A 16,923-nucleotide genomic window follows, 5' to 3' on the forward strand; every position below is an offset into this window, starting at 1 on the left:
AGGGTACAGAATGTACTTAGTCATGGCTTTTGGGTCATAGCCTGTTTGTTATGGTGTGTGTGTGTGTGTGTGTGTGTGATGTACCTGTATTTATACACATGTATACTCACTTATGCGTACATGTATGTTAAAGGTTTTTGTTGTTGTTTAGTTACTAAGTCGTGTCCACTCTTTGCAACCCTATGGTTGTAGGGGTTGTAGCCTTCCAGGCTCCTCTATCCTCCACGGTCTCTCAGAGTTTGATAGATCTGTATATCTATGACATGATATACATAAGTTTCTATACATGCACTCTCACAGACACATATTGTTTGACAGCCTGCTTTTTATAAACGTATGTTTGCTCTTTCTGTGTAATTACATGTTCTCTCTGACACCTTTGTATGTGATCCCACAGAATCCTTTTGTATGGATTTGTACTACTTTAATCACTCGTGTTATTAAACGATTTCTTCTCGCTATTTGAAGAACATTGTTGTGACCCAGCTGTGTGCAGATCTGTAATTTTTTTATTAACCAGATCCTCACGTGTGCCTATTTGTGGTTCAGACTTGGCATGGCAACAGGCCTGTTGCTGCCTGTTCACTGTTTTTTGTTAATGTGTGTGCAGGTTAAAGGACCAACATACGGGTTAGGATGGAGGTTATGGGTTTGATGTTAAGCTCAAACCCTAGAATCACCCATTCCTGGCTGATAACCTTAGGCTAGGTGTCTTAACCTCTCTGGACCTTAGTTTCCTCATTTGTGAATTGAGTCTATGACATCTGCTTCATAGCATTACTAAGGTAATAACATAAGGTGTTAAGTGCCTGACGTGTAGCAACCCCTAGGTCAGTGTTACTCCGGCTTAGAAGGCAAGGGGATAGACAGAAACACCATGCTGATATAGTCCCCAAATTTTGAGAGATGACAGAGGATATATGACAGACGGTGCTATTCACTGACTACTAATGCCTTTGGTCCTTAGTTTTCATGGGTTGACCCAAATAATGGAGAGGAATAAAATTGTATCTACTCTGTAGATACAGCTGCCATCAAGGATGCGATTTCTGCAGTTGCCCAGAGTCTGCACTTGGCTTAATGCTCCACTGTCACCATCTTGAAATTTTTAACTTTGACTAGTGGCTCCGTATTTTCCTTTTGCAATGGGCCCCACAGGTCAGGTCCTGCCCTAAGATTGTTAGGGGTGTGAACTGAGAGCTCACAAAATACTACATAAGACTTGACAGCCATTAGATGGATAAATTATTTTCTTGTTATAAACAGAGACCATCATGATCAGTGCACTTTAGATGTCAATTCATTATTCAAATAGTATGAGATAAATCTGCAATTAGTCTCAATGTGCAAGTAAAGAAACTGAGGCCCAAGCAGTTAAGTCACCCAGGAAAACCACTGAGCTTATAAATGCAGAACTTGGATTAGAATCCAGAGCCCACCCCACTGACCTGTGCTGTGAATTTTAGTTCCCTTCTTCCTTTCCAAGGAAGCTTTCTGTAAAACCCAGTGTTTTAGTGTCCTTGATACTCAGAGGCAGCACAAGTCTCATTCCCAGCAGAGGTTTCAAAGCCCCTCCCCTCTTCTCACTCCCATCCTGCCCCTCCTTTCCCCATGCCTGCTCAGCATCCCTGGCTCAGAGTTCTGTTGGCTGGTCCAATCTGACCAGCCTGGGGACAGTTCAGCTTGGCTTCCTCTGACTCCTAGTACACTTGGCTTCTAATGGCTAGCATCCAACAGAGACCTCTGAACCACCATGAGACTCAGTGGAAGATAGGTTGGTGTCAGGTCCTGGGAAAGAGGCCGCGGGAGATGTCTGTTTCCAGCAGACCAAGGACATGGCCATCTGTCCTGTGGCAGGGAGCCCTGGCTCCCCTGCAGTGCCAGGCCGTGCTCTGCTCTGCTCACTCTTTTCTCTGCCAGAGAAAGAGAGAGCCATTCCAGTACACCACTAACAAGCAGGTATATGGCTTGGTACAGGGCAGATCCAGGCCAGGTCTGCTTACGATGTGTAGACTCCAAGCAAGGAAGTTCATACTTGAGCATTTCGTCTCTTGGATAACTGGATTTGAATTTGGAGTGTGACAATGAGACCGTTTGTTGTTTCACAGCAATTCCCTAAGTGGCTGTTTGCTCAAGACTTGTGTAGTGTGAACAGAGATTTGGGGGAGGGGAAGAAGCCATCTGCTCTGGAACAGTCTTCCAATTACATGATCAAATTACTGCAGAGCAAAATGGAGGGAGTCCAACAGAAAGTTCCTGTCTGGTGCATGCAGCCCCAGCCCTCTCTCTCAGGCCATTGTGTTCACATGGAGACCCACACGCAGCTTTCAGAGCCAAGGCCGTGATAACTAGGAACATGCGCAGGAGGCAAGCAGAGAAAGCCAAGGAGGAGAGAGTCAGGGTGAGCTTTCCTGACGTCCAACCAAGTGAAACCATCTTGAATTTGAATTATAAAGTGAACCTTTTTCTTGCTTTAGAGATACATTTCTCTGATTACAATTAATTTATCATCTCACATGAAAAAGTCATGTCTTTTTATAAATTACATTCGTGATTTTTATTTGTTGATATTGTATTCAGGTTCTTAAATCTGTTTATCTCCCTAAAAATTTGAGAACCATCTTCTAACTTCATAAATGTGGCCTGTGTCAATTTGCGAAACATCCTTGGGTCTTATTTTTTCCTCTAAATATGTGGTTTTTTTCTTCCTCTTCTTCTCTTTTTGCTATTAGGCATTCATGCAGCCTCACTTGCTGGGAAATGAGTTCACACATTTGGAGTTTCCAAGGAGAGTACAGAGGAAGGAACTTGGAAAGAAGATGCTCTACAGGGATTTTAATATGACAGGCTGGTAAGAACATGCCTCCCTCTGCCTGGGCACTGCCGCAGTGTCCGTGAAGGCAGCATCGCCGCCATGAAAAGTCAGTTCTGCAGTTTGGATCAGGAGGTGCAGGCGGAGCCCTGGGCTGGTGGGGAAGGAAAAGGGTCTACACCCGCTTCTGCTGCTCTCAGATCTGGGTGTTGGTTTGCTTCTCTGCTCTCTGAGGCCCTCCCTAAGGATACTAGACCCATCAAGCTGATGTTATCCCCCACTTCACACAGAGCAGGAATTTGGGGGCTTTTAAAACACATTAAACTTGGTTTTTTTAGGTCACAGTTACTTAATGGGGCTCAAAGGAATGAGCCAAAGCTCTATTTGGCCAGACCAGCTTGGATTTGAATCATAACTCTGACCTTTCAGAATAGGCAGAGTTGGATAAACTACTTAACCCCTATGAGTTCAGTTTCTCATGAATAAAATGAAAAGAATACTCTCTGAAGGGTGGGTGTAAGGACCAGCGGTAATGAGCTGTTATTATTTCACCACATTTCACCACAAAAGAGCTCTTGGCAACGGGCGTCTTATTCTCCAAACACACATACCTATATAAGGCCCCCAAACCATTTCTGTGGGTCAGTAGTTAACATTGACTAAGACCTCATCTGTTTATTCCAACTGAAAATAGATATGATGATAAAGTACTGAAACTTTATAAGGTTGGTGTAAGGACGAAGCGAGGGGACAGTGCCTGGCACCAAGGAGCGTAGGGGAAGGTTTGCTCTAAGACCCTGTGATCCTGACCAGGGAGCCCCTCGCCAGTCTGGAGGACAGCAGAATGAGACAGCGGCCTCTCTCCTTGCCACGCCCCCAACACAGGCTACAAAGTAGATTTCATTATCTCTTCTTGTTTGACCAAAATAGCTGTAACAGATGGTCACAGCCCAAATTCCCATAGGGATGACTTTTAGGCTGAAAATCCGCTCCAAGGGTATGTACTGTCTTAAAGGAATAGTCGAGCTACCCAGCCAGGATCAGAGGCTATCCTGAGGCATGTCCAGTTGTCCTTTGTCATCCAAAGAGATCCTCACCAGTATTCACCCTTCTTCTAGAGCAGGGTCAGCAAATTGCAGTCCGAGAACCAAATTCCAACGCCCCGTCCCCCCCACAACCACCTCTTCTAGTAAATAACTTTGAAAAGTATAGTCACATTCTTTTGTTTATGTTTGAGCTGTCACTTCATGCGACAACAGAGCATTTGAGTGGTTGCAGCAGGGCTTTAAAAATACTTACTCCTGCTCTAAAACATGATTGGGTTTATCAGAAAGGGTTTACCACATTTGCTGCTCTGAGCTCTGAAGTTTTGTTGCTCCAGAATGGGTTTCCTTGCAAATGCATTTTTATTCAGTCAGCAGAATCAGCACTCCTTACAGAAAAGTTTCAGGTGAGGGTTCATGTAATTCAGAAAACCGTAGAGGCTTGGTTTGGTCTGGTCTTTGTAGAATTTGGAAAGGTGGACTGAAAACCATTCCAGTTTAGGAACCCACGTGGTTATAAACACATAAACAAAAAGAGCAAAGCAAGGAAAATGGCCAAATGGGGGGAGGGTGTAGCTGTAGGAAGTCAGGCTGAGATGGTACCGGGAGAGCATAATTGAGAATGTGGGAAGCCAGACAGAGAAATTGAGGTTTACTGTGAGACCCTGCTGGTTACACTTTTGTGTTGCTGAGGAGAATGAAATGATAAAAAGCAATGCTTTAGGAAGGTTATTATACAGTAAGAGGGAGAATGACCAGGAGAGAAAGCAGATTCAGATATCTAGAGAAAAATTATCATAGAAATATGGATATGAGATCTCCAGAGCCAAAAAGAGGGATGGAAGCAGAAAGCAGAGAAGGCAAGGAAATAAACAAGAAACTAGATGGTTTTGGTCAAGGGATAAATGTAAGGGGTAAGTCATCAGTTACTCTAATTATAGTGGTCTGTCAGCCCCCGGAGGGGCAGCCCAGTGCCTCATCCTGTGCCTGACATGTAGTTGACAGGCTGTGATTATTGGATGAAAGGTGTGATTGACAGAAGTTGATGGGGGTGGCGGACACACAGATGGTTGATGGGAAGGGTAGGAATGAGAAGCCAGCACACAAGCCATGTTGAGCTTGAGGCAAGGCTGTTTGTATTTTCTTTCTATGCCAAAAAGGCAAATTAGATCTCAGCAGTCACAACAAACTTGGTAAACAAATGGCTAAAGATTACCCCTTTTTACAGTTTTTTTTAAAATGTAGATAAGTTCAGGATTAGATTACATCCAGCTTTATGCACACACACAGTTACTCGCTTTTGCTCTCTATCTAACATACAGGCACACACATGCATTAGCAGGGTCCTAAGCAAGTGAACAGTCCATAAATGGGCTGTATTTAACTGTGCAGAACTCCACAGAAGGTACCGAATAACCGAGGAGCCAAGACTGAGAATGGCTTCAGTCAGATGTGATTTGCTCATTTGTTTCAGCAAAGCTCCCTACATGGCTGTTGGCTCACAACTTTGGCTACAAGCAGAGATTGATGTACATCTTTGTTTATTTCCTATCTGTTGTTACTTAGGATTTGAAAATGACACTTATGGGAAAGGAGACATCTATCTTTGTTGGAAGAAGTTGGGAAGTTTAAAACCAATTTAGACCCCTGCCTATGTAAACTCCTTTTGCCCACCTCCCAGCTTTAATGAGTTCTTTTAAAAAATGTTTTTTTACCTCTAACGGAAAACCTCAAGCCTAGCAGTTATTTTTTCAGGACTTAAGAAACATAGACTCCCAATTTCCTATTTTTCTGAGTTGTCTATTAGAAAGAGAAAGGCTGGCAAATGAATTAAACAGAAAGAGACAAGGATCTGCAGCCTCTTTTTCCATGAAAGCCCCAAATTACTGCCAAGGTGTTGGGATTGGTTGAAGGTGGACTGGTGGGTGTTGGGAATGCATCGTGCTCAAGGAGACAGGTAAGTCCTCACCCCAGCCCTCCTTTATGTTTCTTGGCTTCAGAATTAGTCTTGGCCTGTGAACTTGTAAACCTTTCTAACAAGTAAGGGTTCATCCATTGCCAAGCTGTTGAAACTTTGTAGCAAAGACCTAGTTGTGGAAATGTTTATCTGCCTGCTTGTCCCTACTGGTCATGGGGCTGGCTGACAGTGAGGGAGACAGCTAAGGGCCAGGCACCGACTGTGATGAGACCTTTACACACTTCCTATGAACTCGGTGCATTTTACAGATGAGGAAACTGAGGCACATGGGCCAAGTTGCTCAAGGTCATACAACTCGTAAGGGGAAAAGCCAGTCTGTGAACCAAGGTGACCTCACTTCAGGGGTACACTGTTCAGTCTGGTGCTAAACTGTCAAATGCCCAAAGAGGAGTCCTCCTCCTCATTCCCATTTTGCAGCTGAGCAAATTGAGGCTCAGAGGGATTAAGTGGCTTACACTTACTTAAGTGGCCACGAATGCAAAAATGTCAGAATAAACCCAGGCTTCTGATTCTTAGCCTGGGGCTCTTTCTGATACAATCAGAATCAACTTTTCTTCAGAGTGAGATTAGACATGATTATTCAGTTTTGAGCTGCGGTGGAAATTTAAGCAGGGGACCTCCATCTACTAGGATCAGTGTCTCCTTGCCAGCCCTTTAGAGGACAAGAGGATGAAATAAAACATTTCAGGAGCTGCCGAGGTAGTCATTTTTCCAGTTCTCAATCTGACCCAATGGACTGTTGGCCAAATTAAACTGTGATGCTTCACACTCGTCACTAAAAGTCTGTGTGTGGTTTGGGGGTGGTGATGATGGGGATGATCCCCAAAGCACCAGATTTCCTTTACTTAGGAAAATTGACTGCTCTCATTAGAGGAGCATCCTGCCAGCTTTCTGTGGTGTGTCTGCAGCCGGGAGGAAGTGTGGGAGAGGATGTCAGCTCCGGGAAGCCTGCTCTCATAATTAAGGATGAGTCTGTTGCCTCGTGATGGGGATTCTTTCTCTCCCACCCTCGTGCTTTCTCGGAGACTATGGAGCTTGGCAGGCCCAGATTGTATAGAGGACAAAAGGTTATTGTCACCCAGACCTTCCTAATGAAATCTGTCTCGTCCCTGGCTCCCCCACCTCCTTTCTGCTCAGATAGTTTGCACAGGGGTTTGATTTACGAAGGCTTTTTTTTTCTTCTCTCTCTCTTTTTTAAAAATTATTTTAGGTCAAATAGGTCAAATTTGGTTTCTTTTGTTTTTTGTGTTTTTTTTACTATGGTGGGTGGGTCTTTGTTGGTGTGCAGGCTTCCCATGGCGGTGGCTTCTCTTGTGGAGCACTGGCTCTGGGACATGCAGGCTTCGGTAGTTGCAGCTCCCAGGCTCTAGAGCCCAGACTCAGTGGTTGTGGCACACACACGTAGTTACTCTGCGGCATGGGGGATCTTCCCGGACCAGGGATCGAACCCGTGTCTCCTGCGTTGGCAGGCAGATTCTTTACCTCTGAGCCACCAGGGAAGCCCCACAAAGGCGTTTGCTAACAGCACTCGGGATGCTGAGTCAGTCCCTGACATGTCCCAGCTCTCACCTTCTGTGCTGGATGTCCTCGGTCCTGGTGCCAGAACCTTGGCCTTGGACTTGGTACGAGCCGTGTCCCTCCTCCCCAGCCCTTTGTGTGGAGCTGCTGTCTGTTGCACGATGCTCACTAGCTGGCATTGTGAGCCCAGCGTCCTGACCCACTCCCCTCTGAGCCATCTCAGGCTGTTATTTGCTGGCAAGCATCTGTGTTCCCGAGTTAAAACAACAGTTTCTCACAGCTGGCTTTGTGGCACCAAGTGCCCGCTGCTGTGACCGCGGGTGATTTCGCTTTCTCGTGTAGGATCTGTGTTCTTTGTGCTCTGTGTCTGGCCGCATGGGGTGACGAGCAAGGCTGGGCCCCCACACACACACCCCAGAGCACACGGGAGGGGGCCATAGCTTCACCCCTGGCTTTGGGCCAGACTCTCCAGCAGCTGTTCCTGGGCTGATGGGATTTGTTGAGAGCGAGGGCCAAAGAGGACAAGTCCATCGTGTGAATGCAAGATTGCTTCCAGATGGTTCTGGTTAACAGTAAAGTACACCAAAATTCTTTCTTTAAGCAAAGCCGTTTTAACGTTTATAATGGTCTTATTTCAGGGACCAGTAACATGAGATGGCATGGCTTACTAAAGAGAGTGCTGCTTGGGCACTCAGTCTGCCAAGGTTCTGGGGCCCTGGGCAAATCCCGAGCCTGGGGTCTCTTGTTTATAAAATGCTTCCTGTGCCCTTCTCTGCCAGCCTCCAGTGGGGGTGGGCTTTGCGCTGCTTTTCCGAGCTTCTGAAAAAGACAGACTCCATTAGGGAAATTCCAGTGATGGTAACCTTTCATTTCTGTCTCTTGCAGCCCTTAACTCTTTTGTGATTCTGACTTGATGACGCATCAGGGGAATTGTTCCCTCCTCTATTTCCCTTGAAACTGAGAGCTGATAAATCAGAGGCTTTCCCCTGGGAACAGAGTGCCGTCCACCGCCATTTTCTTCTCTCAGCACTCACTGCCTTTATGAAGGCAAAGGGAAACTTTTCTGTTCCGTGTCCTCCCGGCAGAGTGGCCACTAGTCCCCGGGGACCATTTCAATCTAAATTAGTTAAAATTAATTAAAAGTAAACATTGGTTTCCCACGTCACAGCAGCCTCATCTCAGTTGTTCAGTGGCCACGTGTGGCTCGTGGCTACTGAAGTGGACGTGACAGATATAGAACATTTCCATCATCACATAAAGTCTTAGCAGATGGCACTGCAGTCTCGGTAATGTAAGGGTTTAACTGGGGTGGAGGGCAATGCCGGCAGCTGTCTATAATTGAACAACCCAGTAGCAAGGAGTTAAAAAGACAGCTGAGCCAAGATGGGGAGAGCAGAATGTTGTGGCCATGTTCTGTGGCTTCTGACCCTGCTGCTGCTGGACTCCAAGTCCAGAAGTGGGAGACGGGCTTCCCTCTACTTTTCAGACCTTCGGGGGCAAAGGTCATTGTGTTTAGACATGTCTGGTCTGCAGCCATCCCTCACTGGCAAGCCTGCTGACCATTCCATCTGCCCTGGTCAGTAACACACTTCCTTCGTCCGGCCCCTCTCCGCCACCTCCTAGACTCTGCCAGCCGTTGGCACTTTTATTCATCTTGTTTTTTTCTTTCACCTCTTGGAGAATATTTCAGACCCCAAGGATCAGGTTGAAAAGCAGCTTCACTTGCAACCCTTTTCCTTTCTGGTTGAGGTTGACATTTATTCTCAGTGTGCAGCCTGGAGCCCAGCTCTGGGTTAAGCGCTGCAACCCCCCAGCATTGGGCTTCTTACCAACCATCCAAATGTCTTCTGGAGAGAAACTCACCAGAGGCAGCCCCCAGCGTGGTGTAGAGCTGCTGGGTCAAGTTTCACAAATAGTTTCGTTTCTTCCATCTTCTTCTTTATTGCTCTTTTCAGTGCCCTCTGACGGTACATTCAGGCAGGCTGACAGGGAAGGGGATAAGCAGATTGAGAAACGCCACAGAATGCTTTATGAAGGCAGCTCCAGAGCTGTACCCACGTTTTAATATAAATTGATTTATTGAACCAAGCACAGAAGCGCTGTTACAGAAACCCCAGGCTATGTCCTCCCGAGGACCACCTAAAAAACAGCCCCAACTGACACTCCTCATTAGCTTTTCCACTGATCCCCAGGCAGTTTTTAAAGGGACAGTGTCCCTCCTTTGGGCTGAATTTATATGTTGGCCATGCCTGTGGGTCTAATTAGCTCAGCATTATTAGTCCTGCTCAGAAAGCCTGCATTTTCTAGCGGCTTGACTTTTGAGTTTTCAAGAGTAATTGGAAAATTCAAACCCCGTCCTCCTCCTCTTCTTGATTTTAATCACCTTTAACCCAGTCTTTGGAAATTTACCTGCAGAAGTCCCTGACTCCCGTGGTTGAGGTGCGTGCAGTCCCTTCGTGGTGCAAATCCTGACGTTACTGTGGGGCCATTGACTTCACCAAGGAGGCTTTTTATACTCACCAGAGAAATAGCACATTTTAATTTTATAATCACTTCACGAGAAAGCAGGCCATTCCTGAGTTAAACCTGGGATTCATTTCCTCCCAGCCACTTGTATTTTCATAATTTAATGATTATGGGCCACCTTGGCTGCAGTCTGATGGTGAAAAGCAATCTGGAAATCGGAGTTAATGGAGAAAGGAGGGGTTTGGATGGCATCTCAGAGAATTTTAACCCCAAATCTTGGGAGATTGTAGTAGATTGGGGGTTGGCCAGGACAGGGATCAGGTCCCTAAGAAGTCCCCATGTTCCCAGTTCGGTGGGACCCGGGCTGAAGGCAGAACGGGTCAACCCACGTGAAGAGGGGCCACTCCCGTGGTCCCCGGGCTGCGATGATGAATAGATATTTTCGAGGTGCATGTTCTGCATTTTTTCAAGGTTTGCAGCTCTGGCTGCAGGAGCAGCAGGGAGTAAAGCCAACCCTGCTGTGTGCAGCACATCTCCCGACAGTGATAAATGACCTCTTGCTCCCTGCCCTCCTCCCGCCGCTCTGCCCGTGAGGCAGTGGAGGCTGAGAGATCTTTACAAATGGTTGGGAACTGAGACAGACCGGCATGGTCAGCCCACGGGGAGAAAGAAAAAAGATGCCCAGCCAGCCTGCCCCGCAGTGATCGTCCACTGACTCTTTACACACTCACAGCCTCTCTGCTTTGCTGATAGGTATAAGTGTCTTGTTCCTGAAGTGGTCAAACCACTTCCAAGCGTTTTTCCCCCTCAGACCCTGTGAACAGTCACACACTTATCTGTACTCCTTCATTTATCCCCAAGCATCAGGTCTCTACCACTTCTCCCCCAGTGAGTGCTGTTTGCAGGCACACAGTACATGTGAGGGGGTGACTTAGCTCCAAGTCATCTGGGGGAAGTTTGAGGATGTCAAGTGCTTGCCTGCATCCCTGTGAAAATAGGTGTCCTGTTAGCCAAGGAACCCCGGGGCACACTTGTTTCTGTATTCGACAAACCTTTATTGTACATCTGCAGCATGTTAGACATTGAGTCGTAGTTAAGAACAAGAGATGTGGAGCCAGACTGCCTGGCTGGGATAGTGCCCAGGTGTGGCTGGGACAAAGCACGTCACCTCTGTCTTCCTCAGGTTCCACATATGTACGTGGGGCTAACGGCAGAACCTAATAATCGGATGGTATGACTTGGTCAGTGCATTGAACCAAGCTGGCATTTAGTAACTGTTCTCTGTGTCTGGTAATATAATCATTAGATGTGATGGAAGCTGGAAGGATCAGCAAGATCTGATCCTTGCCATGGATTATACAGCCTAATAATGTGTGTTGAGATGCTCGTTTCCCAATTGTAACGAGAGGCTAGAAACTGAAAGGAAAAAAGAAGGCAGTTTAGAGAAGCAGGAGACTGAAGGGGTGCTGGCCGCTTCCATGGGGCAGGTCTGTCCCACAGCCACTGTGCCAGCTTATCTGTGAGAAGAGTTAAGTATGCTAGGAAGCCCCTCTGTCCCTGGAAGCTGCCACGTAGTGATTATTTTATTTGTTGGTGGGGGTGGGGGGGTTGTGTTTTTTGTTTGTTTTAAATCTACCCATGGACTTTCCATCCACCCCTGTGCTGGACTTACTGAGGCACCACTGCAGTTCTTCTGAGCCACAGCCCAGAAGCTGGGTCTCCAAGCCCCTCACTGGCCGAAGCATGTCCTCACGTAGGGAGGATCTTATCAGCTAAGACAGCGCTCACGTCATAGAGGTGGTCAGCTAGCCCAGAGACCAGCTTCCTAGAAATTGATTGAACAATACCATTTTCCCTATAAATCTATTTTTAAAATCTAAAGAGTCAGAGAGGTAGATCAGTTGGAATTTGTGGATGAATGACTAAAGCAGGCCAAAATATAGGGCTTTTAAAAAGGGGGGGTTGAAGAAAAAAGGCCCTGTGGCTATAGAAGAAGGACCAGTGGTTTTGGGGAACTGAGATTGGGATTGGGGAAGACTCAGTGGGAAAGGTCGTGGTTGAACCAAAGATCTGAAACAGCAGAGGTTTCGGAGGGTTGAGAGAAGGATACGCTGAGCAGAGTGTGTAGCTCAAGTGGAAGCCCAGAGACATGAAAGTAAGTTGTGTGTTCTGGGAATGTGGAAGCTGGAGGTCATATTCAAAATATTTTGACAGCATGGAGGAGTAGACTCCATCTGGGTCCTAGAATTAATGCCTAGAATGTGCCAGGCATTAATTCTTTCCTTACCACATCATAGGGATTCCAGGGGAGAATCCAGCAGATGGGGGTAGTTGCAGACTTGTGACAGTCATTATTTGCAGGCCAGCACAGGGGTGTATCAGTGTTTTCACCCTGCGTACACACTTGCTGGTACACGTCAGCTAGATAGTATTCCTGATGGTGTGTGCATGCTGAGTGGCTCAGTCGTGTCCGACTCTTTGTGACCCTATGCACTGCAGCCCACTAGGCCTGTTGGTGCATGGGATTCTCCAGGCAAGAATACTAGAGTGGGTTGTCGTGCCCTCCTCCAGGGGACCCTCCCTACCCAAGGAATCGAACCAATGTCTCAGGTCTCCTGCATTAGCAAGTGAGTTCTTTACCAGTAGCACCACCTAAGAAGCCTAATGTAAGTTAGGGCAGCTCTGAATGCCATGCTAAGGATGGCAGTAACTATCATAATTTTATTTTCCCACCCTCCAGAGCTCTACACATTTATAAAGTATGACAATGACACACGGTAGCACAGAAATATAGAGCTGACAGTATATTTAGAAGGACACATGGTCCAATCCTCCGCCTATTTATAAGATCCTGTTTTTAATGAAATTCCAGAGAAGTGAGTACTGTAACACTCCAACACATTTCCAGGTACTTTACAACAGGGAACATTGTCCTATGTCCAACCTACAGACCTTAAGTTATAAAATTTCACTCTTCCCGGAGGAAAAGTTTTTCTTATCCTTGCCACCCTCTCTCTGCCCACTAAGTTTCAGACTAGGAAATCAGTGTTGCTGGTTTCAAGCTGATAATCCCATAAAGGTGCTAATCCACCACGGCTTCAGAGTCAACTGGGGAGCTGGTTTAAACCCCTGCATTCTGGGCTTACCCCAGGAATCCACATAAAAGAGTGAGAAGACCACCATTCCATGCCCCGAAAGACCTCGCTCCACCTTCATGTTCCTCTGACCTTCAGACAAATCAATCCAAGCCTTATTTAGAGCAAGGACAAAGTCCTACATCTGTCCCTCACTGAAGAGCTAAACACATCTCTCTATAAGAACTAGACTTGCTGGTAGCATGTCCACTTTTTATCCTTCACCTTGTTACTCTGGCAGAGGCAATGAGACGCTGCCAATTCTAGGTTCAGATTCCTCTAGGGTTAAATCAGCCTTGTCTGTCCCCCTGGGTAAATCAAATGCTATGCAATGTGCTCAGTAGCTTAAAGGACAGGGCACCATAGCTTCATCTATGTGGAGTGATGAGTTTTAACCATTACTTACTCATTCAGTGAACTGGGTGTTGTGCTGGGCTTTGGGGAAATAAAGAAGACTGAAGCAGTCCCTGACCCCAGGGTGCTTACAGTCAAGTGTAGAACAAACCATACCCAAACTGGCAGAGGAGAGTTTACCCACAGTGAAGCTTTCCACCTAGGGTGGTCAAATATTCCAGAATCCCTGAGGTCCTAGAATCTGGGATTTTTTTTTCAAACCTCTGAAGTGATTCTTGTATATCCTTAAACATTGACCTTGGGCAGCCCTAGACATTTGTACTGTGGATATATGAAAGTGTTAGTCACTCAATCATATCTGATTCTTTGTAACTGCATAGGCTATAGCTCGCCAGGCCCCTCTGTCCCTCCCTGGGATTCTCCAGACAGGAATACTGGAATGGGTTACCATTCCCTGCTGGGGTATCTTCCTGAACCAGCGATCGAACCTGGGTCTCCTGCATTGCAGGCAGATGCTTTACCATGTGAGCCATCAGGGAAGGCCCCACGGATGTGAGCAGCAGCTCACAGAGATGACTGATGAACAGGCACTGAGCTCACTGGGCTCTCTCTAGCAGCTTATCCTGTGTATCCTCCTGCTGGTGCTTGGGAACTTCTTTGACCACCTGCATGAACCAAAGACTGTGTTCAGGAGGGGGCTGTGGTTGGGACCTGCTGGGAAAGATAAGGACTGATGAAGCCCTTAGGTGCCAACCGTGGGTCAGAGTTGAGTCGATCCTTTCTTTTTCCTTATTAATACTTGTGCCCGTAACCTGGAGATGGTCCAGGCCCTGGTATGGTATGCATACGTGGGTAAGATCAGGGTGTGGAAATTGCTGGGTTTTCACTCCCGTTCTTCCTGAGTAAGTGGTCCTCCCTCCACAAACCTGCCTACTCCTTCTAGGTGGCCTTGCCTCACTCTCGGAAAAACTGGGCATTTAAGTGTAAAGATTTAAGGTCTCTCAATTCCAATCAACAGAACAACTTGAGAGCCAGACCTCAGGTTGAAGCTAATTCTGCAATGACCTTGACTCTCTTCCATTTTGTAAAGGGAAGAAGCAGCCTGAGAAGGCGGTATGTTTAAACTTCCACGCACCTTCCATGAAAACCTGGAAAGGGAGTAGACTTCAAAAACTTTTAAGATCTACTCGGAGCATGAAGATTAGTCGTATTAAACATTCCTGTTGCACATCATGCCATTTAATGGTGTTTACCCACACCCACAGCCCTTCAAGGGCAGGCAGAGAACCATGATTGAGAGCACAGTGCACTTTGCGGCCAGTCTGGCTTAACCTGTGTGGTTTCCTAGCGGTGTGACCTCTGTTTTCTTACTTGTGTAATGGGGTTAATGTTAATATCTGTCTTACAAGGTTGTTCTAAGCATCATATAGGTTTTAGAAATACGAGTGCTGGGACTTCCTTGATGGTCCAGTGGTTAAGACTCCACGCTTCCACTGCAGAGGGCATAGATTCGATCCCTGGCCAAGGAATTATGATCCTCCATGCTGCATGGTGGCCAAAAGTAAATAAGTGCTTTACAAAGTGCTTAGAATGACGTGGTGGTAGTTTAGTCCCTAAGTCGTGTCCAGTTCTTGTGATGCCATGGACTGTAGCCTGCCAGGCTCCTCTGCAGTGGGATTCTCCAGGCAAGAATCTGGAGCGGGTTGCCATTTCCTTCTCCAGGGGATCTTCCTGACCCAGGGATAGAACCCAGGTCTCCTGCATTGCAGGCAGATTCTTTACCAACTGAGCTATGAGCGAAGCCCAAAGTAGAGTGAAGTGAGTGCATAATAAACATTGGGTATATTTGAATTCTGTAGGTGTTTGGGGTAAGATGATGGCTAAAGCTTTAACAGTTGCTGCCTTTGAAGTCCATCATCTGAAGCAATAGTGAAAGTATTAGCTGTTCAGTCGTGTCTGACTCTGCGACTCTATAATAGCTCTCCAGGCTCATCTGTCCATGGGCTTTTCCAGGCAAGACTACTGGAGTGGGTAACCATTCCTTTCTTCAGGAGATCTTCCTGACCCAGGGATCGAACTCAGATCTCCTGCGTTGCAGGCAGATTCTTTACTGTCTGAGCCACTATTGGATAATAAAAAGCAGCAGGGCCACTCTGACTTCAAGAGCCAAGAGTGCTATGTGCCCCAACACACATCACTTCCCCCTAGTAATACCTACCCCCAACCCCCAAGTAATGCTAGCAGCCACAGCCTCAGGCCTGTGCTTCTTACCCTGGGACTTGAGTAATGTGGGAGTTAGCAGAGGATCCCAGAGAGTGTAGTAACCCACAGGATAAGCATCTAATTCCCCGGAAGATTTGGGGGTGGGGAAGATATTTTTGTGTGTTGAAGTAGCTGTTGATTAGGTGTATGCTCTGCTCAGTGTGGTGTTGCCAGTTCAAGGGCACTTGAATGAAAGTATTTCAAGGACGTAGCATAGGCTAGAGGCCGAGTAAGTGCTTCTCCCAGGGACGAGTGTAGGACCTGGTGCTCTGGCTTATAAATATCTGCGTGAAGCTTTGTGAGGCATGGCTGCAGACCAGCACGGAGGAACCGGCCTCTGCAGTAAAACCCTCTTTGTAGCAAACAATTTGCTATTTTCTCCCCACCATTCATGGATATGGGGTCAATTTTGGTTATTTCCTGATTTGTACGTGCTGACTTGGTCTCACACAACTTAAAGGCTAATGTCAATGAAATTCATGTTTGTTTTAGAATGAGTGGTCCCTGAGGAAGCAGAATTCGTTCCATATTTGTGTGCTCATAAAACGAAAATCTCTGATTCATACCTAGGGGAGATCTAAATGTTATTGATTAGAACATGAAGCTCTCCTAGCCAAGTGCTAATGCACACCAAGTGGATACCGAGTCAGAAATAATTTCCAAATCTGATATTTCCTTAAAAGTCATCTGGAATGTTTTATCCTGAAATAAGATTGGTTCAGTTTTGCATGTGTACGTGATTGACTATATTTTCAAAAGGCTGATTCAAAGCATGTTTTTGCACATGAATCCTTTTCCACCACTAACTTTGGGCCCAGGAGTCAAGAGATGATCCTTATTTGATTTAACTCCATATGCCAGCACCTGTGCAAGTGCCTGGTACCGAGCAGGTGCTCAGTAAATATTCACAAATGAATCAGGTAGACCCATTGCTCTCATATGGTCAAAGCCTGGTGTCCTGGTGTGGAGCTACTAGGAGCCACCATCCAAATTCTATCCACATTTCTAGCTGTGAGTGGGGACCCATTTGGGGGGTTGTGAAATCAATTTGGTATACGGAGATGAGCATTTTAAATTAAGTAGCATATGGAGAAAAGAAAATATCAAAATGGATATCAGATGGCAAAGGTAAATATTGTTTTTCTGAGGTGTGTTTGGGTATGAGTGCCTACATGCTCAGTAGTGTCTGACTCTCTGCAACCCTGTGGACTGTCGCCCTCCAGGCTCCTCTGTCCATGAAATTTTCCAGGCAAGAATATTGGAGTGGGATGCCATGCCCTTCTCCAGAGGATCTTCCCAATCCAGAGATCAAACCTGTGTCTCTGGCATCTCCTGCATAGGCAGGCAGATTCTTTA

The 16,923-nt window shown here is 46.4% G+C and overlaps 1 protein-coding gene and 1 long non-coding RNA gene across 3 annotated transcripts in view; one reads left to right on the forward strand and one right to left on the reverse strand.

The window, feature by feature from the left end:
- Positions 1-16,923, forward strand: part of PPM1H (protein phosphatase, Mg2+/Mn2+ dependent 1H) — a 304,263-nt gene that overhangs the window by 224,519 nt on the left and 62,821 nt on the right. For both annotated transcript variants that reach the window (XM_070788582.1, XM_019960895.2), the window contains exon 6: positions 2,733-2,851. In XM_070788582.1, coding sequence (XP_070644683.1) covers positions 2,733-2,851 — 119 coding nt within the window. The remainder of the gene's footprint in view (positions 1-2,732; positions 2,852-16,923) is intronic.
- LOC139182957 (uncharacterized) lies at positions 7,940-9,906 on the reverse strand. The gene is made up of 3 exons (XR_011566456.1): positions 9,761-9,906; positions 9,215-9,333; positions 7,940-8,170 (listed from the first exon to the last, which is right to left on the reverse strand). It is a non-coding gene; the product is annotated as an uncharacterized lncRNA (long non-coding RNA).

This window comes from Bos indicus, chromosome 5, assembly GCF_029378745.1.
Source record: "Bos indicus isolate NIAB-ARS_2022 breed Sahiwal x Tharparkar chromosome 5, NIAB-ARS_B.indTharparkar_mat_pri_1.0, whole genome shotgun sequence".
Classification (NCBI taxonomy): Eukaryota; Metazoa; Chordata; class Mammalia; order Artiodactyla; family Bovidae; genus Bos; species Bos indicus.